This window comes from Myiozetetes cayanensis, unplaced genomic scaffold, assembly GCF_022539395.1.
Source record: "Myiozetetes cayanensis isolate MyiCay16 unplaced genomic scaffold, myiCay2020 scf4, whole genome shotgun sequence".
Taxonomy (NCBI): domain Eukaryota; kingdom Metazoa; phylum Chordata; class Aves; order Passeriformes; family Tyrannidae; genus Myiozetetes; species Myiozetetes cayanensis.
This window is the reverse complement of record NW_026087631.1, coordinates 42,169,106-42,194,638: the sequence shown is the minus strand read 5'-3', so window position 1 is coordinate 42,194,638 and position 25,533 is coordinate 42,169,106. Positions and strand designations below refer to the sequence as shown.

The 25,533-nt window shown below is 37.1% G+C and overlaps 2 protein-coding genes and 1 long non-coding RNA gene across 5 annotated transcripts in view; 1 reads left to right on the top strand and 2 right to left on the bottom strand.

The window, feature by feature from the left end:
* Positions 1–25,533, top strand: part of FGF10 (fibroblast growth factor 10) — a 255,163-nt gene that overhangs the window by 207,378 nt on the left and 22,252 nt on the right. The window lies entirely within an intron of this gene.
* LOC126647357 (uncharacterized) lies at positions 1,171–6,816 on the bottom strand. Its single transcript, XR_007630575.1, has 3 exons — positions 4,333–6,816; positions 2,436–2,539; positions 1,171–1,252 (listed from the first exon to the last, which is right to left on the bottom strand). It is a non-coding gene; the product is annotated as an uncharacterized LOC126647357 (long non-coding RNA).
* The window catches only part of NNT (nicotinamide nucleotide transhydrogenase), a 42,759-nt gene continuing 27,269 nt past the window's right edge, over positions 10,044–25,533 (bottom strand). For all 3 annotated transcript variants that reach the window (XM_050329496.1, XM_050329497.1, XM_050329498.1), the window contains 5 exons: positions 23,614–23,773; positions 22,220–22,301; positions 14,687–14,805; positions 13,782–13,897; positions 10,044–12,814 (listed from right to left, as the gene is read on the bottom strand). In XM_050329496.1, the coding sequence (XP_050185453.1) occupies positions 12,665–12,814; positions 13,782–13,897; positions 14,687–14,805; positions 22,220–22,301; positions 23,614–23,773 (627 nt within the window). In that variant the 3' untranslated portion in view covers positions 10,044–12,664. The remainder of the gene's footprint in view (positions 12,815–13,781; positions 13,898–14,686; positions 14,806–22,219; positions 22,302–23,613; positions 23,774–25,533) is intronic.

The following is a 25,533-nucleotide window of genomic DNA, read 5'->3' as shown; positions in this document are numbered from 1 at the left end:
TTGGTGTCTAATATGGTATTGTAACAACCAGACAGAGGCAATCTTTGCTGTTGGGAAACTAATACTACATAGAGAAATGAAAACCTGGGACTTCAAACTTCACTGTAGAGTTTTAAGACACAACAGAACTGAGGACACAAAACTGCTTTCTAAAACATATGATCAAAAACCAGACAGAAAAACACACAGGTTGACTAAAAGACTCTTGGAAAGAGACTATACTTTAAAAAAATAGCCTGAAGAGTTGGTAACCAGCAGCTACCTGAGACTCTCTATCATGCAGTGATCTTTGAGGTTTAATAAGAGATGACATCCGACATGGAAAACACAAATAGAAAGGGAAAAAATACTGTTCCAGTTTTAATCACATGAGAAATTTGATGTATTACTGTATTTCCAAAGCACTAAATAAAACTTCAAGATAGCAATTTACCATAAATAGGTGAAAACGCAATAAAAAATTAAAAATGCAATCATATTAAAAATGAATTAACGTACTCTGCAAAGACACCATCACTTCAGTGTTTGTGTCATAAGTTTCCGTAGGAAATTGTTAACAATAATTGTGAGGTTTTAGATTGGATACACCCTTGAACCTTGATTCTTCAAGTCAAATGCACAGAATTTTGTAAGATGCAATCACATGTATTTTCATTTTGAACAAAAGTTGTGGTTAGAAATAAAAATCAAAATTGATTTTTCACTGGATGATTTTTTAAATGCTATTTCCCAGACGACAGGGAATAGTTCTATTTGATGTTTGTTTTTTATTTGCAAGAATACTGTAACACTTCAGAGTAACTCAGTTCATATGAGAAAAACATGTTCAACCTGAAGTTATTTGAAGAAGTAGACCTTGCTTCACTAAGGACAAGTGCTATTCTACATCCTAAATACCAGTAAAATGTTAAGAGCTGACATCTAGACAGGAAGCATTTCAGTAGAAAATAACATTCTGACACTACAGAAAGTCTGTATTGGTATAACTCACTCACTATGAGGCATTATATATACATACATACATACATACATACATACATACATATATATATATATATACAGCTTATATTATGCAATCTCTATCTTTTATATTTATTTTACATGTGTTTATATTACATTTGGCTAATATATTTAGAACATTATTTATATATTCTTATTTTATGTACTTACTGGAAAGATGAAAACTTATCCAGGAAAAGAAATGATGGGACACTGTGCTCCGGCTGAGAGCCACCTGCATGTGCATTGACACCTAAGTGAAAAAGACTTATCACAGTTCTCTGTGGATCAGCCAGGAGAAGGCCCCTCACCCTTTTATTCCAGCCTTTTGATAATGCCGCCAGAAAGATGCTACCATTAGGACTGGTGAAATAGACAGGCTGTACATACAGGCACAATTCTGTTTGCACAGCACATGACCAGATCAAGTGTAACTACATAAGCCCATACAGAGCAGAATAGTTAATATTTGACTGGTTGACATTGCCTACACATTTTTTTCCAAGATGTGAATTTCCTTAGCTAGATATTCTGCAGTGAATGGTCACTACTACCTCAAGAAAAGAATATTACCTATTGGGTTTTGCTCCTTTCTATCTTTTCTCTCTCTTTTTTTCTGCGCTTTTTTTCTGCACCGTTACTTTTTCCAGCTTTGTTGTATCTTTCTCTACACCCACATATTCATCTTTAAGGTAAACCTACCTATGCACAGAAGACCAAAAGCACTTGTGATAACCATGTTTCAGTTGACTCAACTCATAGTGCAAGATGATGTTAATGCTACAAAGGGGATGGTGACCAGCATGGTAGTGGTAGAAACAGAACCATCCTGATGGCTGCCTCATGGTTCCACAGTATAGGAAAAGCCAGCATCCAAACCCCAGTTGAGAAGACTTATACAGTAACATAAGCAAAAGTCTGCTAGAAGGTAACAAGACATCACTTCAAATTAAGATCTCTTGACTTTCAGGTGAAAAAGAACGAGACAGAGAAAGAAAAATTCTGCTGCCCGTGCTCCCCCAGGCACCATTTCCATGTTCACAACAGACAGGCAAACTATTGTCTCTGCTGCCAGAATAACTTCTTAGATGTATTTATGTGGAACAAGTGACATCCAGTGGCCAATACACTCAATTACCGCTCAACTTCCAAGCCAGGTGCTCCAGCATCCAATCTTTCTCCTTTCCTTGTTCTACTCCCTGTTTACTCCAAGGGCCCAAAGTAAGTCATAAAGTTTTTCTGTATGAGGAGAACTTCCTCAGGACACTCACTTAAAAAAAATCACATGGGAGATGGATACAAGAATTGGGGAGGCAGAGAGGAAGCCCAGATCACACTTAAGTGAGGCTTTTGATCTTTGGGTTTGCAGTGGAATTTGATGGCAAGGACATTTATGTTGCAGTTAATCTTCAAAAAAGCAAAATGCAATTTCCTACCTGTCTGTGATATACATCAGTTCTCAAAGTGCTGCATAGAATACTCTCAAAAAGCACAGTTGAACAGCTGAATTGAACAGTTTCTGAAAAATCCCAGCAAGACTCTGGAACAAAGGAAGACAGGAATGCAGAAGCAGCATTAGGCATTTTTCCTGGATAATATTGTGTATTTTCATACTTATAAACTACATTCAACCTCATTTTTATGAGCTCAAAAATCAACCATTTGCATGGTAACTATCTCAAAATAGACAGTTACATAAAGACCTAGGAAATAATCTCATTCATCTGTTTTTGCTGAACAACACTACTCACAATTATATCACATGGGCAGAATTTATACACCATGGGAGACAGGGATGGGCAGGTCTTCAACTCAGACACTCTGGAACAATATCAAGAAAATGAGATCTCCTATGACAGTCATAAGCATAAGGCCCAGTCACAGCATCAGGGATTTGTTAGACCTTGCTGTTGTTCTTACCAGCAGAAGGCACCAAAAAAGGACACAGCACTGAAAACATCTCAGGTCCCATCAAAAGGCAGTCACTGACCATTTCTGACATGAAAACTACTATACATGGTACTTAGGGACATGGATTAGTGGTGGACTTGACAATGTTAGGTTTATGGTTAGACTCAATGATCCAGTTAAGTAATGAGAGAATGCTACAAGCTATGTAATTTTGCAAGAGACTGAAGTATTTTAGTTAACTTTGATATCTTTGTCTTTGTCTGCAAGACACCAAAGGCCAGAAAACCCTATATAGTATTTAAAAATGTTGCCCTTTTTTTCTGCCTTGAAGTATCCTCTATACCTATTTACCATGCACGCAGATATTATTTGCTGTTGCTTACTTACAGTAATATTGATTTTTTCTGTGTTAATAGAAACATGCATTCCATTTTAAATTCTTATCTAAGAGTTTTGAAGACTTTAGGATTCAAAATAAGATTAACAAACATTGCTGCTAGAGAAAAAGGAAAATAGGCAGTCATTTAAGAATAAATGCCAGAAAAAACCACACTAGATAGATTTAATATTTAATAATTTTAGATCCCACAGCAATAGGAAATTTTACAAGGTACCGGTTTGCCCGACATACCATGTAAAGCAAGTTTTGTAAGAAGAAATAATGCAAGACCTAACAATATAGCTGGGAGAAGGACTAGACAATATTTCAAGCTAACACACACTTCAAAGCTAAGTTACAAGGCCATTTCTGACTAGAAGAATAAAATGAGGTCTGAAAAAATGTGTCTATTCTTCTCCCAACTACAGCAGTTGCCTAACAAAGGATGTCAACTCTCCCTTTCATTTTTAGTCCGTTATGACAACAGACCACCAAACAATAGCAACAACCAACCCACCAAGAAGCAAAGATCTTTTTCAGAAGACAATGTCATAGCTGCTCCATTACACATTCGGCACGAGGTTATTTCTCAGTGCTAATGGGAATAGAAGCTAAGCCAAAGAGCCCTAACTTTGAGATTTTTGGAAAAAGGTTTAAAAATCCCTTCAAAAATATGCAACCAGGCAGCAGCATATGAAAAAGCTTAGATATTTGAGCAAAATGTGTTTGTAGAGATACGTATCAGCTGAAACCTACATTTTGACAACTCATATTTACATACCCGAACACACATACAGACGGAGTTTTACCTCCATTGTTTAGACCTCAACAGCATTTATTTCTACAGGATTTTAATAAACAATGGCAAAAACATTAACCTTAAAAGGTCGTCTTATTTTGTGGAAACTCACGTTCCACATCCTGAACACTTACACCGTCACTGGGGAGACAAAGATCGTACGTCCTCTAGTAAAGCGGTACTCCCATCATAGGACAGTCATGAGGCACACTGGGACTCTCCTTCTCAGACTATCAAACCTTACCTGTTATGAAGGGCCTTTCTTTTCAACCATCCCTTATTTTGGGCCTCACGAACATATCTCCTACACAAGAAATACAATCCAGTAAGGGGACAATGGTTTATCTATGCTTTAATCAGAAAACATTAATTTCATGTTTCAAAGATAAAAATCTCAACATTTACATTTCTTAAATGCCTTCATTTTGACAGCTTCTGAATACTGTAATAAATCACAAATAATTCTTATTACGAGCACAGAAATTTTTGGATACAGCATCAGATGCAGGATAGATAAATTATATTCTTGTGTCTCTTTACTTTGTTGAAACTTTAATACATAAACACTAAAATTTTTTGGGGAAAAAAGATGCTTTAGATACCCAACTTCTATTTGTCTCTGTTCCCTTCCTATTATATTCGTATTCAACACAATTTAATTGTTTGCAAAGCATGATAATTCTTTTCCACATTTCCATTCCTATAAACTATGGCCATCTCCTCCAATAAAAATGCAGACAACTAATTTTCACCCACAAAAAGAACCCATTAAAAGTTATAGTGCAAGACCATCAGAATAATTCCCAGGGCAATTACTATTCTTAAAAGTAAAATCCATGAGGGAAGCAAACTTTGAAGATAAGTAGACAAAAGGTAGTTGATACTAACTCTGCTTACAACAGGAAAAATATTAATGAATGTAAACTCTGGTAGAATGCTTCAGTATTTTCTGAAAAAAGTCTTCAGGTTTGGTAAACCTTATGTAAAACTAATCAAAACCTGAGCTACTTCCCTGTCCCAACTTTGTAATATGTTAGGTAAATCTGGATGAGAGTCAAATCAGTATATTCTGAAGACAGATTAAAAAAGATACTGGTGGAAAACCATGGTTCAAATACTAACTTTTGCACCTCACCAACATGCTTTTTTGAGTTAAAAAAAACCATACAAACAAAAAAAAAAAAGGCATTGCCTGCTGGAACAACCCTAACAAAACAAAACATCCTCTCAAATACATGCCTTCCAAATACTAGAACTTACTCTAAATTAAAGAGACAGGTAGGCTAAAATGTTTTTACAGTTATTTGGAGAAATTACCTTATTTGTGGAAGGTTTTGCTACATGTTTATGAAGATCTAATGGTCGAAATACCACTCTACAAACACAAGAGCAACACGGGAGCAGTCTGTAGACTACATGTGTTCCAGGTTCTGGTTGTCAAAAGATCCAGCTTTCTTCTCTTTTTAAGAGCTGATGATTTTGAGGGCAATTATTTTGAGAAGAATGTTTGCACAGAAACAATGTGTTGCTAAGGCTACTACTTACTTTATTTAAAAAATGGTTGCTGTTTATAAGCCATTCTGAGAGGGAAGGGTATCACACCCCTCCAAACATTAAGATTTAACTGTTCAGCCCAAAGCCACAGAGCTGATGCCTGAATAGAGTGAAAGAGAATTGATTGTTACAAAAGTCAAACTCACCCACTCTTGAAAATTTTCTCATTTCTCATGTCTCATGTCATTCTCAACAAAAGACATAAAATTTCAGATGTCTCCTTATTCAGAGGGACACACTGCAAGTCATTAGGGAGGCCAATCCAGCACATCTGCAGGACAACCAAAGCAAGTCTTTTTACGTCCAGTGTTACATTGCTTATTACACTGAGCTCTTCAAACTGTATTTTGGTCTTCACTGTCACCTCAGCTTCATCCCAACATTGTTTTGCTTAACCTTTTAATAAAAATAATTTTAATAAATCTGAGAAATTGCAACATGTGTCTAATATGAAGATTATGGTAATCCCCAAATAACACAACAGACTAGGGTATGTTTCCACACTAAAGCTGAAGTTTCTCACTCGTATCATCTCCCGTTCAGGCCATATTCATTCTGTTCAGATATCTAATGAACATAAGGGATTTACAACTAACTTAAAGAACAAATGAACCATAGAATGGTTTGGGTTAGAAGGGACCTTAAAGATCACCTAATTCTAACTCCCTGCAATGGGCAGAGACACCTTCCACTGGACCAGGTTGCTCAAAGCCCAATTCAGCGTGGCCTTGAGCACTTTCAGAGAGGGGGGATCCACAACTTCTCTGGGCAACCTGTTCCAGTGTCTCACCACCCTCACAGTAGAGACAAATGAGACAGATTTGTGTTTGAAAATAAACGTTAGAGCAGGAGAGTAACATTTTAGAACCAACCAAAATGGTTGGTCCAGCAGACATGGAAAGCTCCCTCTCTTTTCCTGTAAGATAAATTCCACAAAAAACATGCTAAGGTGACTAGTTCCTAAGGTGGACAACAGAAATTAGATCCCTCAGTAAGAGTTAGCATTTAAATACCAAATGCCATAATAATTTCACACAATACAAAAAAGGAACAAGTAGGTAAAAAGGCAACAGATGCTTCTTTCTACACTGCCCTGCAGAAAAAGAAATGGTTCTGAGGTCTACAACCGAAGTTCAGCAGTTCCACGGAAAAACTTGACATTTTTCGCAGATCAAACAGACCAGGTATAAAGTGTGGTTTATGATATCTCTGAAAACTTAAAAAAATAAGTCAGTGTCCCATCAGGAATACAACATGAAAATTATAGCACATTGCATTTGTTGGTTACACTTTTCCATTTTAAAAATTCAAATATAATTCAATCACTTCAAATTATGTGGTTCACTAGATTAACATTCAGTGGATATGTTTGGGGACAAAATGCTGATGAAAAATAAGGATGGTTGATGTGCCTACAAATTAGAGACAGCTTCCTGTTTTGTGTCCAAACATTAACAAATCCACCATCAAACTCTTGAAAACTGAAGTTTGTTGTACCATGGCCTGTAACAAGGAGATTCTGAGAGTGTAAAATCAGAAAATCCAATGGTTTTTCCTACCACATCTGTAATATTTTAATAGGGGGAATAGGCAACTGCTAGTTATTACTGCATGAGACAGCTTTAACATCTGCTTGAGCTTTTTATGTTCACTAGTTGTTAGTTTCCATTCTGCTAGGGATTTTTTAAATTATAGGTTAGACTGACCATGTAATAGAATAACTTAATTTCATGCTGTGCTAGAGTTCAACCTCAATCTTCTTTCAGAAGACACTTCTTACTGAGTGCAAAGCCCCTTTAGCCCTTCTGTCCTCCAGTTCCTTTGTTGCTTCCTTCCTTTAATGGGGAAATGGCTGGATAATGGCCAGTTTTATGGGTTTTGTCAAGTGAGGGCAGGAAAAGAAGGTCAGGATACACACAGGGCCTTTTCCCAGTCTCACATCTAATTGCAAAACATCACACTTAGTAAATGTCATACTCAGCACATCTAACAGAACTCCATCAGGTATAACATTATTTTTAAAGCCACACTTACATGTGAGGTATGGGTCTGATCTCTGCAGCATGACTATTTTAACTCTCTGACACATGATTTCCTTCCCCCCTTGTCTGACCCACTTTGACCCTATTATCAAAACGAGTAACAGACATATTTTGTACCTCGTTCACATAATATTCTAAAAAGAGCTGCAGTTGCTAAATAAGGTTTGACAGCTATTTTCTATATCCTCGTCAAATTGGAACTGCTTTGCAGAAGTCTACAGAGTTCAAAAAAGTGCCAAGAGGTGTGAATTTAAAAATCAGTAATGTAGAATTCAGAAAGCCATTTCTCTAACAAGTGTGCAAAAATGGTTATTAATATATAATTTATGCACGCTGTGATGAAAATTGGACTCTAGAGTGCCAGGTGTCACAGTGATGTACTGGGCTACATGCAGTCCTCTAGTATACAGGGAAAAATAAAACTCGTGAACTGTCATTAAGGGAAGAACACAAACTACCTATGCATGTGTTCTGTCAAAGGATACAATCCCCCTCATTCTCAGGGAAAATCTGTCTCCAGGCAAAACTGAAATAAAGAAAGCAGAATAACTGCATTTTCTCTAACACTTTTTTCTGTTCACTGTCTCCTCATTAGCTAACAATCCTCACTACCTTTGCAACTGGAGAAAAAGCTCTTTCCTTATAAGTTATGAGGATGATATAAGGGCTATAAACTAGTCCCTTGATTTCTCCAGTAATACCTTCAATTAATGTTTTAGGATTGTTTTTGCTGCTCCTTTCGAGAACTTGGGAGTTTTGAATATTACTAAGCCCATTTATGAAAATGTCTAAGTACATATCTTCCTTTCAGGAAGTACCATGTATCGCATTAGCCTAAAACAGTAATGTAATACACCCTCTGGGCAGCTACAGAGCAGCTGCATTACGCAAGCTACTATCTTTAGTAATTTATTTATTTTTCAATATTGATGGAACAATACTCGTTGCAAGTCCTACAAAACGCATATTTGAACTGCACTGCTCAGGTGCAGAGGGCCCAGATCTCCCACTATCCCAATTACTTCTGGTAAAGTTTACCTGCAGAATTTGAAAGCTTACAAAAAAGTATATGTATGCTAGTGGTGTAAAACACTCTTCTGATTTGGTGGGTTTCTTTGAATTTAGGTGTTAAGTTTACTTACCACAAATAATTGAGCCTTATGATAGAAGGCTCAATGCTCTCATTCTCTCTCATGCACTGTAGATCTGGAAGACTACCCCAGCAACTATTTTGGCACAGCAGAAACAAATTTAGCAAACAAGGCACTCTGAAGAGGATATGAAATCCACTCCTGCATGTTTGAGTGTATGACCTCTAATTTGGTCATATGGACTGAATGCTTGTTTGTGGGTCTAACGCACCTTCTAACTTGGCCTAAAAAGCATCCAAGTTTATGTGCTCCAAGACTGCTCTGCAATAGAACTCAAAACTTAGCAAGTGGATAAAACTCCAGAAGTCAGGTTTTTTATTCAAACTAAAATACAGAAGTAGGTTCAGCCCCCAAATTTTCTATTTGAATGAACCAGAATTAATCACATGCTTATTGCATGAAACCAACATAGCAGGATACATATGACTCATTAGATTGGAATTTCAGAAACCATATCATAGACTAAAGAGTTTGAGAAACAGACTGACAGACTGGTAGATCACATAGTTGAAACCTTATAATTTTGTACTCAGTAAAATTCCCCTACTAACAAAAAATTTCAAAGCAAATTTAACAGTGCAAAAACAAACTTTGTACTTCTGAGGATAGAAAGTAAGAAGCACATTTGCTGGAAATAGCATATTTTACAAATTTAAATTTCTGCTTTTGAGTCACTGGCTCAAGAAAGGTAGGACAACAAAAGTAGTTGGTTTTAGTTCTGTTTTTGGTGCAGCCTCCCCACACACATCCTCCATCTCCCTCCCTTTCATCCATCTCTGATGTTCAGAGCGGTTTAAGACAGGAACACCAAGTGAGTCTTGCAGGAGGAATAGTCTGGATGATTGCACAATTAAGGTATTCAAGAGATGGGGTAGCTGAGATGTTTGCACTGACTTTGGAGCACATCAGCCTGTAAAAGAGTATGAAATGCTGATGAAGACTGAAATAACTGGGCAAAATGGTCTCCCAAGGTTGCAGGTAGTTTCAGCAGAGGAAATTCTAATTAAAATTAAAACGGAAATTCTAATTGCAGTTAAAAAAAAATAATCTGTTCCCAATTGGAAGAATCAAACACTGCAATGACAGTGAGGCTGTGACATCTCCACCAAGATGTTCAAATCAAAGCCTATAGCAATCTGATCAAACTGGAGCTGTTTTCAGATAGTTATCTGTTCAGGAAACACAACAGGAGAGAACAGAGGCAGTGATCAACAGAGAAAAATAACTGACTTTTTATTAGCACTTCAAAAATTACCTGGTGTTCCATGGTAAAGCACATTTTAAAGGTAACACTTGGTACTTCTGATCCAAGGAAACAGCATGGGAAATAGCATGTATAGCAAATACAAAGGAAACTGTTCTCCCTCCCTTGTTATTCGCTATTTTTTAAAGAAAAGCTAAGTCTTTTATTAGCTACCCATAATCAGAGACATGATGCATACTGCAGTTAGATATCTCAACATGACAAAAATGAATGCTTTAGGATTTTAGATCCCTTCAAATCTCCCTTTTTTTGATTTCTTAGTTGTGAGTGAGAGAGAGAGACAGGATTATTTCCTTGTCTTTCTTCTCCCACTTCCCTAGTTTTTCCAGACATGAAGGAAAAGTTGAACACAATGAAATCAAGAGGCCATAGGTGTTACATTCAAATATAGCTGCCACAATGTTTTAAATAAAAATTACAAGTCTTTTCCTGCAGTATACAACATATTAATGCTTGCATGACAATTTTATGTCAAATTATATAAAAGAGATCTGCAAAAAGAGTAGATCTTTTGTATATTGCTACATTTCTTAATGCATTACCTATTCAAAGTCTGTGTTTTAAGTGATCTTCACATAAAAACAGAGGTAGCCAAGAAGAAATACAGTATTTTATATGAGGTCTCTACGCAATGTGTAATGAAAAAAATGTTTGTTCTATCAAGCAAGATGGATTAATTTCAAGACTTACTCTATAACAGTTTGGCTTCCCCGGATATGAATGCTTTCTAGCGCAAGCACAGCTAGTTCTATTTAGCCTTCATCACCATGGACAGTTGCTACATCATTAGGAAAACATTATGGAAATATGACAAATTCAATTTATTAGGTAAATATTTGAGTTTCACTCAAGTATACTTAATATAATAAAAACAAAACAGCAATCTATGTCATAATTTAACTTTGCTGGACTTCTACTGGGAATTTAGCAGTGCTTTTAATTAGTGAGAATAATCAAATACATTGTATTTTAAGTTTATTGTGTTTCTGTGCCGTCCAAACAATAGCTTATTTATCTAGAAAAAAATACAGTAAGCTCCAGCATCTTAAATGGGTTGGGTTGGAAGGGACCTTAAAGATCACCTAGTTCTAAACTTCCTGTCATGGGCAGGGAAACTTCCACTAGATCAGATTGCCCAGCAGCCTGGCCTTGAACACTTCCAGGAATGGGGAGTTGACAACTTCTCTGGGCAATCTTTTCCAGTCCCTCACCAGCCTCACAGTGAAGAATTTCTTCCTAAAACCTAATCTAAACTTACTCTCTTTTAGTGTGCAGCCATTCCCCCCTTGTCCTACCACGACCAGCCCTTGTGAAAAGTCCCTCTTCATTTTTCTTATGGGCCTCTTTTTAGGTACTGGAAAGTGATCTAAGGTTTCCCCAGAGCCTTCTCTTCTCCAGGTTGAACAACCCCAGCCCTCTCAGTCTGTCTTCATAGGAGAGGTGCTCGGGCCCTGTGATCAACTTAGTGTCTCTCCTCTGGACCTGCACCAACAGGTCAGCATCGTTCTTGTTCTGGGCACCCAGCTGCTCAACACAGCACTCCAGGTGGGGTCTCACAATGGCAGAGTAGAAAGAGAGAGTTCAAAAGTGTTTTTCCCAGCACTACAAAAACGTTAATTGAGAAAGCGTAACTAAATTTTGAAGTAGTAAATACAATTAAAAGTCTAAGTGAACAAACTGAAACACTGTGGTCCGAATTCTGTGAACAGATCAGGTATGCAAGATGTTCTGTCTGTGCAGAACTGGACCGTATTTTTTTCTCAGACACTTAAAAAGGCAACAACTGGAAAAGATGGAGAATTGAGCAGCTGCTTAAAATAGTCAAGCAGTACTAGTAAAAGTACATTTCCGTGTCAGACTTGAAAACTACTTGGCAAGTGCCTGAAATCCTGTGTTTCATTTAACGTAAGTGTGCACCATAAAAAAAGTGGAACCGTATTTTAAAGAAAAGTAACTTTCCTACAATGTTCCTGATTCACAGCATCCATACAATCCCCAAAAGAGCATAATGCTTAGAATTTCAAATCTTGTAAGCATCTATATCATAGAATCATAGAATGTCCTGAGTTTGAAGGGATATGCAAGGATTTACTTCTGCTTGCATCTGTTTGAAATTTATTTTTAAGTTTTGATGAAATCAACAGTTGTTTTTTCCATACCAGCCAAAATACCACTTTGACGATACGACTGAATACAGTTCTGGCACAGTATTTTTTAGTGAATTTCCATGACAGAAGTACAGACACTTAGAAGGAGGAAGTCAGTAACTACTTAAAAGATGACTGAGTTATTAGTTCCTTCTTACAACAGCAAAATGTTAACCTTAAAAAGCACATTTTCATTTTTTAGTGCATTGCCTCACTGAAGATTTAGTTTGAAGGGCTAATCTGCCCATGTTTTTTATAAAAGTTTATATCCCCTGACCAAACTACATCTCCTAGGAGTCAATGCAGTCTTCTCTAAAAGCCAGCTGCCTTAAAACAATGAGAGATTCTTCTACCTCGTTTTCCATAACCTCTGTGACAAAGGCGTAGTCGCAAACACAAACAGAATACAAATCAGTATTTAGCTTTGATACGATTCCCTGACTTTCGCTTGCAGGGCATCACAAGTCTTCTTGGCATCTCCCAGCAACATGGCAGTATTGGGTTTGTAGAAGATCGGATTGTCTACTGCTGCATAACCAACTCCCAGAGATCTCTTCATTACAATGACCTGCACATAAAGAGCTCACATTTGAAACAGCAAAAAACAACCACCATCCTCCCTCAAACAAAGACCACATAAAATCAATTTCCACAAACAAAGAAAGAGGAATAGGCATGCCTGGCCAAAACCAGATGCTCACTGCTATAAGCTGTATTTCTGATTTTAATATAGCAGACAAACTGCTATCCAAAAACATGTTAGCCATGGCACCTTCAGCACAGAAACTGTAAAGCTCTACCAACTTTAACTACATTCATGTTTATTTCTCAAAATGCAACACACAACTACACACACTCTTGATAAATATATGCGTCTATGGCTGACTTACAGAAGAACTGAGGCTACAGCTGGGTTCAGAACAAGATATTAAAGATTTCACATCAAAGAAACACAAGTCTATGTACTTTGGATCAGATGACATTGCTTTCAAAGAACAAAACTGTTAAGGCAACTAAACTTGTCAGTTCAACGTGGACAGACTAAACTCTCTACTCAACTCAGCCACTCACAGTTTTGGTTTTTTGTTTGGATTGTCTGGGTTATTTTTTTGGAGGGGTTGTTTTTTAATTATTATTTGTTATTTAAGCATATTATTCATTCTTGGATTTCCACCTCAATATTAAAGTTGTCCATCAAATTTCCAATAAACCTAAAAAAGCAGATATTTGTATAGAAATGCTTCAGGGCTGCAGGTGAGCAGGACATTATTTATTCTAATGACATACTCTAGTAGAAGCACTTTCATTAGTCTTTTCTATTGCAGTTGTCATTAGTCTTGCTAAAGCACTTGATGATGATTATAAAATCATGAGCAGCGCATCGCACGTGCAAAGCACAGACTGTTTTGCTGGACAACTCAGAGAAAAGCTTTTTATGGAAACCAGAACAGTGGGAGAATCTTTTCAGCTTATCCACCATGTTTTTAAAACTATGCTACCTAATGTAGGGCCTAACACAACTCTCTTAATCTCACCTGCTTGGACTTCCAGACCTCAAGAACCGGCATTCCAGCTATGATAGAGTTCGGATCTTCCTGAGCTGCTGAATTAACTGTATCATTTGCACCAATTACAAGGACCAAGTCAGTTTCTGCAGCAAGACAAAGAAAATAATACTGATGAAAAATTATCTGAAATCTGAGCACAGAGGCTGATGCACATTTTTGCATCAGTTCTGATCTTTACAGGCAGAAGAACCCATAATGGTTAAGTATTCTACAAAAATTTATGAGGAATTATTCATACAAGCATTTTATAAACTTATCAGGTAAATTATATGTGAGAGTTCAAGTGTGCTCCAGCTACCTCCAGCAAACTGGAAGCATCCACAATCCAATTCCAAGGGGCTCCTTAGACCACCGGGCCACACAAAAACTTAAATCTGTTAATATTTAAATGTGTTTGTATACACACATCATATTGTCACTTTCAAATTTTTGGTGCCTGGTTTTTCCTTTGAATATTCCTCTGAAAAACCTTTTACCAGCAACATTCTGATTTTTAAAAAAAAGATGTAAAAAACCAAGAGGTTGCCAGTACAATGCTAAAGAGGTTCGCAAGATATGAGAAGGTCAAGTCACCCATAACACCTGACCTAAAGAAGCAGCAACAGTTTTCCTCTACAGATATATGAGCAGTAACAGAGATAATAAAGAACCCAGCATTTGTCATTTACTTCACATCTACAAGCAACTAAAAAACAAAATGCACCCTCCTCACAAAAAAAACAGATAGACCTCTTGTCCTCTACAGTGCTATTGCAAGAGGCACAAAGTGAAACTGAATGGCCTGACTGAGATCTTCTATTTTTAAAAATCCTTGTGCAATGCAAAACCAAAATCAAATACATCCTCCAATCTAATGGAAACTTATGTCTAACCTGGGAAGTCTTCATTGATCTCATCCATTTCCAGTACAATATCATAGGGAACACCAGCCTCTGCTAGTAGTACATTCAGCTGACCTGGCATACGGCCAGCCACAGGGTGAATACCAAACCTAAAAGGGAAGAAAGTCCAACTCTGTTAATAAACACAGACCACTCTGTTTTATACAGTAAAACTGTCACCTGTGACCTACAAGGCTGAGAAGTTCTTATATATGAGCACACATGTGAATTAATAAAATAAAATAAAATGGTTAAACCTTAACAGTTCCATTTTCAAGCAGTACCATATTTAAAAACTCTGACAGATATTTTTGGACTTTTACAAATAAGCCTTTTAGCTGCAAAACTGCCACGCACATTAATATGGTTTGTAGATCCCTTACATCACTGCAGACTAAATAAAATCACCATAGTGTAACACTCTTCTCAAAAAAAGGCAAAAGGCCATGCTGCCTTTCTGAAGCAAATCCTCTCCTAGAAATGCCCTTGGCAAATGACTTTATTGACTCAGGTGTCTCTAGAGTATGTATTTTGTATTAAGTTATTTATTATAAGTTATTATTAAGTTATAATTATTAACTAAGTGTTATTAAGTCTAGCACACCAATCCAACACAAAAATCAGCAAGCACAAGACAATGGTTTGCTGAATTAGGTTAACATGCCACTTTCTTCTCATGATTGACCTTAGGAGAAAAAGAAAACAGAAAAAAAAAAGGAGGGGGAGTGAGAAGGTGGAGAGCTAAGAAACTACAACTTTTAGTACAACCACTTAAAAAATGTTTCCAGAACAGCTCAAAAACAACTTAGATAAAGACGTTGCTTATAAGTTAATAAAACTTCAGACAGACAACATGGTGGCAGCCCGGCATGCTCAGGCATGCATACCGTTCTTGTAAGGGTAAAAACCTGGAAAAAGACAGAATGAAGATGCTAAACCGATTTAGCTGCAACTATCAAAGCCGTATTTGGTTAGAAGTAAATCTATTTAGTGTTGGCAGATTGTACTCTTCTGGTCATCTACTGGCCCTTATAAGCAAGGCAAATCCATGCCTACTGTCCTGTGCACTTTCTGTCTTTCTAGCTCTGGAGATATCACCAGAGGTATGCTGACTTCAAACACACCAGAAATGCCTCAGACAAATGTTGTAGGGGGCTGAAGATAAATGTTCACTGAAGAAGCCTACATGTCCTTTGGAAGAGAAGGAAAATAGTCAAGAGTAAATTGGATTACTGAATTCTTGGATTTTAGAATAGAAATTTCTGAGCAGAAATCCAAGTAAGTCAGGAATGAAATAAAAGGACTTCAGACTTCTTCAGAAAAAAGAGAAAGACTGATAAATCAACTTGCCATGACAGATAGATTGTCATACATTTCTATTTTCAACTCTACTGTGATGGAAATGGATAACATCACTGATGGACCACAAGTCACAGTCCAATCAACACAGATCATTTGTGAATTTAACACTGTACAAATACATCCTTAAAAGGGCAACTGAGAGCTCCATTATTAAGATGACATTAAGACAATACAAGAATGAGACAACTGGAACTCCAGCAATAAAATTAAGGACACATGATTAATACACATAGTACTAGATATACTCAACTTTAAGCTCTATACCAAACAGCAGGATAAAAGCTGGCTTTAAAAGGAATGCTTTTAAAGAAAGAAAGCCAATAGATTGTATTCAGCTAGTAAACATTTGGGAACCTGTTGCAAAGGGTAATACCTAGAATCAGAAAAAGGAGAGCAAGTAGGACAAAATACTAACAGCTTACGTTTCACATCACTGACTCAGTAATACAAGCCATGTGTAGTACTGCAGATAGACCTTAAGTACACCAAATTCAATCACTTACAATACAGTAGGAGAACTCTTATTCTGAAGTACCCTTGAGAAAACTCATCACTCCTCTGGCAGTGAAAATAGATTTTCCAACAAAATTCTCTTTTGTGTCTAATAAAATTATTTGAGTGCCTTTGTGACCAAAGCTGCTTTGGCAATACACAAAACAAAATACTTGTGAGGTTTCTATTAAATACTATATACACATACAATCTTATTTCAAGGGTTGGAAAGCTAAAAATTTAAGCTGCCAAGAGAATAAATTTCACCTTTGACTTCACCATTCCTGGCAAGAGGCAAGGAAAGAAGAAAAGAAAGGGACAAATTATCTTCATTCAGGAAGAGTTATGGCACGAAACATCAGTAGTTAAAGACTTCTGACAGACTCTGCTTGAAACCACATACTGCGTATTCAGAAAGTCTGAGAAAGTTGTTCATACAAAAGCTTTTTTGGACAAATATTGAAGTGACTCCCAGAAGTCTGCTTCTAAGAGCCTGTTAACCAAATATGACAGTAGCCTGCCAGTACTACTTGTTATTGGATACGCAAGAATGTCAGAAAGAATAATGAAAAAATACATGCTTCTCTGCGGCTTTCATTATGTCAAAAGGTAACATCTACACATTTCTGGAGTGAAATCAGCCTGCCCAATACAAAGCAGAATTCAGGTAACCATGGAAAACAGACACCTAAAATCCTTGACAGATCACAACGTGTCTAATAAAAGCTGCTCCTGATTCACAACAGCATCAGTTCTTCAAAGCTGTGTGCATTACAGCGGGAACATTTTGTTACATATGCTCTCCCAGATGTTCAAAATATGAACCTCATTCATATTCAAAAATTCAACATGGAAATTATTTTAAAAGAGAGGCATGTTTTATGGTAAAAATGCTTTGAAGTGAAAAATTGCCAAGTTTCTTTGATATTCTTTTAGTATCAGTTATGTAGGAACTCCTGTAAGTTGGCTGGTTTCTTTATAAATCAAGCAGAAATCTTAACCCACAACACATATTCACAATCATGATGTGTTTAACTTGAAATATTATTCTGGAACTTCAATGAAGCACAGAATTCACCAGGAATTTTTTCTTTTCACCCTGACAATATAATGTGGGGTTTGTTTATCATCACCACCAATTGTGATACTGAAGTAAGTGCACATCTTCTTGCTACTCTGACTTAATAGGTGAACAGCATGAGGCAAGGATACTCAGCTTTTTTAATCAGCCTCTACTGGACACTTCTTAATTTTTTAAGGACAACACAGCACGATGAAAAATGAGTTAGTATTTTGAGCTTTTCTTGTAATACAAAAAATGCAACATTTTCTTTCAAATTTAGACCTAACATCTAAAACTCCTGACATACACATTGCATCTAGAACAGCACTTTTAGCACAGAAAGCACTTAAACTGGAGCAGGGGGTGGGTAGAAGCGACTGAAGGTGGGGGAAGGTGTATGAAGTTAGTAATAGTAGCAACAATATAGTTGTCTTAAAAAAGACAACTATACCATAAAAAATTACTGAAAAATCTCAGAACAGAAATTACTTTTTATACAGCTCATAAAGTCAGTATCCATCTTTATTACAACTGGCTAGATAACATTCCTGTAATCAATCCTGAAAGACCTCACACAAGACCTCACAAGAGCAGCACCTAACCCAATACAGAAGGGTTTCAAGATCGCTTCATCCACGTAAAGATAGGATTTCTGTCATTATGACAAAGCTGGACAGAGCAATGTAACATCTGGCTGGTGTCTAATTTAGCTTACTCAACACTTCAGATGCTGTATTTGCCCAAGGATTCTCTGCCTCACCTACTGTTCCTAATGTCTCATTCACTTTATTTAGACACCTCTGTTTCCAGTACAAACAATAATCTGTTATTCTAGGTAACAAGAGGGGGAAAAACCCCAAAAAGCTAGATGAACAGAGAAGTGCATCATTCAGATATTCCACAGGTTGAATCCTGCCATAATAATAATTGCAGTGTAGCATGACTGCCAAGTATCACAGTGTAATGTTCATCACACCTTACAGATAACTCTGTGGATCACTAGCATCAACACACAGAGCTAGCCTAGCTAGCCTAGACCTGGTTTCATGCCTGAGGCAACACGTCTCAAAATCAATCAGACCAGTTAAATTTAAACTGAGTTAGATTAGCTAAATTAAGCACACTTAAACAGGGCTCTGATACTGGCTCCCTATTTCCAATCACTATGGTTTATCACAGCAGGGGCAAGATCCAAATGGACCTTAGTTCTGTGCAGTAACCCTCCCAAGAACCCAACTACAGGGAAAAAAATAGAGCCTGCTTCCACAAAATATCACACACGGACCTAGTGAGGTCACCCAGAGCTGAATTGACCCCTGTGGAAGCAATGGCACACCTACAGGAGCACACAGCTACAGCTGCATCCTTGCAGAAGCGGATCAGGCGCAGCAAGGTTTTCTAATTCTAACTACACCAATAAGGCACTGGAGCTAACAGATCTGTTGGACTCCATCTGGCCCTTCTTTTTCAGCATTAATAATTCAGAACCCACCCAGCTAACTTGCTCATAGCAAGCTAACCAAGAACTGAAACACATGTAGACACTTTGTGTCTCTTTAGAGCCACAAAGAATCATAACTATAAACTGATAAAATTAAACAGTTGTAGTTAACCAGTTTTATTTATTAATTTGTAGATAAATGTGTAACTGACACCCATTCACATATTCTATTATTTCCAAGAAATTAGAACAATGGAGGGGGGGAAAAACAGAGCTCTGAACACATTTGATTAGAGCTCAGCCTCTGAGATATCAACAGGGAAAAAAAAAGATCAAAAAATGCAGGTACAACACTGAATCAGCACTACCATGTTTTCAAAAACATAAAAAACTCGTTTCCATATGCTTAAAAGTAATTAGATTCTCCAGCATCAGAAAATGGAAATTCAAGTCCTTCAAGATATCCACCTACAAAAAGTAGGTTAAAAGAAAACCAAACGAAAACACTAATTTATTAGCAACTATTTTGAAAGGCTGTTAAAGAGGTAATGTGCATCTCTCTCCACTATGAATTACCAGAAAATCAACTTATTTACTATGAAATTATTTTGAAAGTCTATAAAAACCACAATTTTAAGAGTGCTTTCATCTTAAAATGCGTTTTTCTCATCAAGAACTTCTAATTGTGCAGAAAAACAAAACACATTGATAGAAAATATCTTAAGAATGTCATACTGTGGCAAAAGGTAGGACAGATAACTTGATGTGGACATCAATAACCCACACACATATGAGAATGTATAGAGTTTTAGAGTGTAATTATGTATCTAGATGTAAAATTACTATAGAATATAATTCTATTGTATAGAAAAAAATCAGAATTCCACAGCTAGGTTCCTACAAACATCACAACATGTGGCTGACAAACTTTGGTAAAGTGAGAGCTTTCAGCAATTTATTTAGTTCTGACACTGCAAAAATACAACAGCAGTTGTAGAACAGCTATTTCCTCTCCAAGGCAAATAGATTCTGGGGGCTACAGGATTTAGCCTATAAGAAGTTTTGTTGTTTTATCCCTCCATAACAGGGTAAAGCTATACTCCAGCCTCAGTAATATCTAGCTTTCTGTGTGACTAGACTAATGCATTAAAGATGTGATCTGCAGCAAGACCATCTCAAAGTGAGCAATGATGTTAGCTATGCAACTGAGTAACTAAAACAGTCTAAAGTTTCCAAAAACTCTCCTGTATTTCTAAATTTAAACCCTAGTCAAAGGTTATGTATCATGTTATATAATCTGTGTTCACCGAGAATGTTATGGCTATAGGCAGAGCAAATGAAAACATCAGCTCCTCTGGATCACTGGTGAGCCATGAAGCAAAAAAACCAGACCATATGACAGTCGCAGTTTTTCTTGGCACACGATGGGCATTACAGACTGATGCAATCCTATGTCCATGCTGGCACCTCTCCACAGCATATGTGTGAGGGTGTCACTACATCTGGACGGTGAGTGGTTTAGGGTCCCGAGGCACTCCAGGCCTACTGAAACCAGAGGACAACAGCTGCACTCAATGAACACCGTGGGAGCTCAGTAAAGTGATGAAAGGCTTGAATTACCACAAACTGTAAATACAGATTTATTTCATTAAAATACTAGGTAACCACTGCAGTGATCCCCTCCTGAAATTGACTCATTTCAAGTATAAGCCATTTATTTCAAGGACTCATTCACCTTTCTCCCCTGCAAAGCCAACATAAAAGGAAAAAACAATATTGTTTTTTTTCATCAAGGTTGGTGAAAAAAAAAGCTCTCCCCCAGAGAAGCACTGAAATAAAGACAAAAGTATACAATACAGTCATCACATTAGCCACGAAAGGGTTTTCTTGTTGCACAACAAGGAGTCTTCAAATTTTTTAAGGCAATCTGGACACACACAGAGCTTTCACTAACATGGAGAAAAACAAGGTGTGAAGAGAACTGCTCCAAGAAGAAAATACACCACCACACCCCCTCACTTCTCATGTATCCATGAACAAACACATCTATAAAGCAATTTTATATGCAGAATTGCAACATGCTGGCTAAACACTAACAAGTAATTGCTGCAAAACCCTTTAATTCTGCTCCTATCCATCATAATAGATGCCATAACACACTGCAAAAGCTTACATGCAACTTTTCAATAAGGTTCAAAAAGTAGTAGAATAAGGAAAACAAAAGCAAAAAACACTAGTAGAGTACTGATTCCAAATGGAAGTCACCATCTAATTGAAATAAACACATGGAAATCAGAGAATAAGTCTGACTAACCAGCATCTGCCCAAATATCTTGTTTGAAATGAAAACTGAGCCTTGACTGATTTTAAAATATTAAGTTATTATAATAAAAAACCAAGCAAAATTTCAAACAATCAGCAGGGGAGGCATTTTGTTTGCTTTCCAGTACTTTCAGTATCTATAAGGTCTACCAGAAAAATGAAGGAGGAAAGGACTTGAGGCTAATACTGGCAATCTAAGAATTACCTCTGCTTTTAGAGCACTACTCCAGCAGAATAAATTCATGGGACTGATGTCATGCACTCCAATAATCCTTCTATCCAACATTCAAAACTCTACCAGCCTTGCTTGCAGTAGCAAAATTTTATGGGAATCCCATAAGTGTAGATCTAAGTTGCTCAATGGCTAGGAGTACCTGCCACAGGAGGAGAGGCTGAAAACTGGGACAAGAGAAGACTCAGGGGAATCTTATCACTGTATAAATATTGATGAAGGGCAGAGCCAGTTTCTTCTCAGTGGTATCCGGTGAATGGACAAAAGGCAACAGTTGCAAATTGAAATATGGGAAAAATTTATTTTACTATAAGGATGACTGAACATTTTAAGAGATTGACAAGTCTCCATCTCTGGAGACTAGATGTCCAAAACCCAGTTGGACAAGCCTCTAAGCAACCTGCTCCAGTTGACCCTGGTTTGAGCAAGGAGGCTAGCTGAACCAGAAAATCCCCAGAGATCTCTAACTTAAACTATTCTGTGCCTCTGTCAATGCTAAAAGAAATATTAAATCAAAACTAAGACTTACTTGTAGGGGATTTTAATGGAATGAAAAGAAAAACCAAACTGAAACAAAACACTGTAATACTTGTCATCAAGGAAAGTACTTACCTGACATTTTTCCCTTGTTCTCTCAACATCTTCACCAGATCAGCTATTGGGTACTGAGCTTTTGCTGCACACAAACCATAACCTGAAAGAATTTCGAAATCTTAAGCTATTTTTCTGTTTCAGTGTAGAAAGACTAGTTGCAGACAATGAGTCTCTTCCACACAAACAGAAGCTGTTAAAACTAAAAATAAATTTTTAAAAATACACACACACATCAGATTCTCATACATTCACAGCATGGCCACTGTAATTCATCTCTTTTTTGATCTCCTGACCACTCACAGTGAAGTGATTTGGCCAGTCCAACTACAGCTTCACAAAAATACATGTTCCTTTCTCTTTCAGAAAAGGTTGTTTCAGACAGGTATTCTGAAAAATTGGTAGAGTGGCACTATTACGTTACTTCACAACCACTGTCCTCAAGATAATTTTGAATTTGCATAACTCAAATCTAGTACTGGATATTGGTTTGTCTTTTAAGTCTGTCTGAACTAATTCATCAGAAGAACTATATCCAGAGAAATACAAAGAGTATAAATTATTATTGGTGTCCTCAAGGTTTGACCACAGGAGAAAAGAGGTAAACTCCTTGAGGATGACTGCAAGCTTTACTGAAAACAGAGGTAACTTCCCAAATTAAAACACTACCTCACTCATGTTTTTAGTTAAACTGAAGCAAAATAAAAGATGACTTTGTATTTTAGCTTTCTTCACATTCCAATGCTAAAATAAATTTAACATAGCAGTCATGCCATTCAGTTGAAGAAAAAGAAATCTTGAGCTATTCCCTACCTGAGCTCTCCATTCAGGGAGTGTGCTACTGAACAGTATGAGCCTACAGTCAACATAATCGTTTCAGACAATTCAGGGTTTTGATTCCCAGGTCTTTTTTTTTAACTTTAATTATAGTATTTACATTAACTAAGTTTTAAATGAGTTTATTGCTTTTTTTTTTTCATATAACCATGCAGAATTAAGCAAGTACATGAAAAACTGTAAACAAAATCTTTTCAGCAACTTAACAGACAGATATACTGGAACCACTGGTACTGTGGTAGTGCTTGGAAACTCACAATTAATTTCGTGTACAGCTGTTGTGGTGCAAGCTTAATTTACAAGACTCTTTGTTCTGAAGAATTTAAAATGCAAATAAAAAGGACAGAGTTTGAAGAAATACACATAAAGGAAAATGAAGTGGTATACATCTCTGCATAGAAAAATGATAACTGAACTGGGAACGAAAACAAATCGCATGGACTCAGTCAACATTTGACACGTTGCTGCCATGCTGGCACTGTAGGCTACAGTTTTTTTGTTTGTTTTGGGGTTTTGTTTGGTTGGGGCCTTTTTCTTCATAATACATCTGAACATCTTGTGAGTCAAGAATGTCTTACCTGGAGTAATAATAATACTATTGGCTTCTTTTATCATTTCAATTGCATTGTCCACATTGATTTCTGTATGGGTTCCAGTAATTTCCATGGGCTTCCCTCCAGCTGTTGATGCAGTGCCATAGCCCCCAAGAATCACATTTGCAAGAGAACGGTTCATAGCCTGAAAGACAAGAGGGTTTTGATCAGATAAAGATAAAATGCAAAAGTTAACAGTGAGAGTCCACAAAGAAAACTTCTGAAAAAAGTTTTCTGAAAATATTAAAGACTTCTTGACAATAGTCTTTATCTGCTGGTTTTGCCTCCTTATATCTCAAAACTTCTTAAAACATGCTCCTTATAACATTTTAACACGGCAATAACCAAACATCAGCTTCTAACACATTACATTACACATGTAACTAGAAAGCACCAGCATTTCCCCAAGGCAGAGAACAAAAAGCAAATATTAGTCTTTTTTTGTGTTGAAAACAGAGGGCTATAAAAGAAAGCATGCTTGACAGAATTTTAAAAAATGTTTTACATGCATATATATACACACAGATGTAATTTTTGCAAGATATTTTCTACAGCTATTGACCTATTCAACATGTGAGCACAGAACTGGTAATGACAGCATGGAAACCACAAAGCTGCTACAGGTACTACAGAAGCAAAACTCTTACAGTGACAAGACAGAAAAGAACACAAAGCAGCTAAGAAGCCACACAAAACTAGTCAATTTTTCATGAACTGAAGGGGGCCATTACTTACTGGCTGAGCACCAAAGGGAAACAAAAGATTTTAACTAGGAGCTTTAAAAGAAGAACACATCCTGAAAATCTGTCTCCATTAGACACATAGCCAGAAAAGCCACTGGCTAAACGCTTTCACTGGCATGTCTCCTTGTGAGTGTGGTCCCAAAGCAATATCTGTCAATAACTGGAAATAGGTAGAACTTGTAATTGCAGTAAACAAAACTTTAGAAGCAGGAAAGGAACAGGATAAATTGCTTCTTTAACTGCATATGTGTCATACATCTTCTCTACTAGCTGAGAAACCACAACAAAATTTAGGAATGGATCTGGAGAGATACAGATGTGTGGGAGAAACCACCCACACAAAATACGCTTCCAGCTGTCCATTCTCCACTGACATTTCATATCATGCAATTCCACAGGGTTTTTGCCATGGCCTGAGAAGATATGCCATTCTTTGAAATTCATGATCTAGCAAATAAGTACAATGAAGACAACAGAACTTTTGTTTGTCCTGATAAGTCATCACTGTTTCAGATACTGTAAGGGAAGCACAAAATTGCAGTGAAATCAGCTTCTCTCTACTGTCTGCAGTACACAGTAGCTCCTGTCCTCTAAGAACACACTGTCTTTAACCCATATCACAATACTGAAATACCAAACAAACCAGACTATGTAGTATATCATAGCAGTTAAGTGTCAGGTAAGATAGCCTAGACAGAAGAATACCCTCTTCAGATGTTCCACAAACAAGAAGCAAAGCACTTTATACACATATCTAAATCAAAGGACAATAGTCAGACCAGGCCAAAGGAGAAAAAAAAAGGTAAGTATTATTAGAAATCTGAGAAGCCACTAAAAGCAGGCATGAGATTGAAGCACCTCTACCACAAAGAGCCAAGACAACCTCCCTTCCAAGAGAGAAGTCTGGGAAAAAAAAAGTGGATGGTGTAGAAGAGCCAAAGCCTTATCAAGCAACAATTAACCAGCTAAAACCTGCTCAGCACCGGGACAGTGTGAAAAATCTTCTATAGCCTCTTTCATCTTCTTTACCACCACAGACCACAAATATAGAGGTATAAAGTTCAGGCTTCACCACTCAATGATAATCCACCAACCAGCAAAAAGTCTTCTGTGTTGTGCATACAAGGGGACAATGGCCAGGAGCTTATAGTCCAGGGAAGAC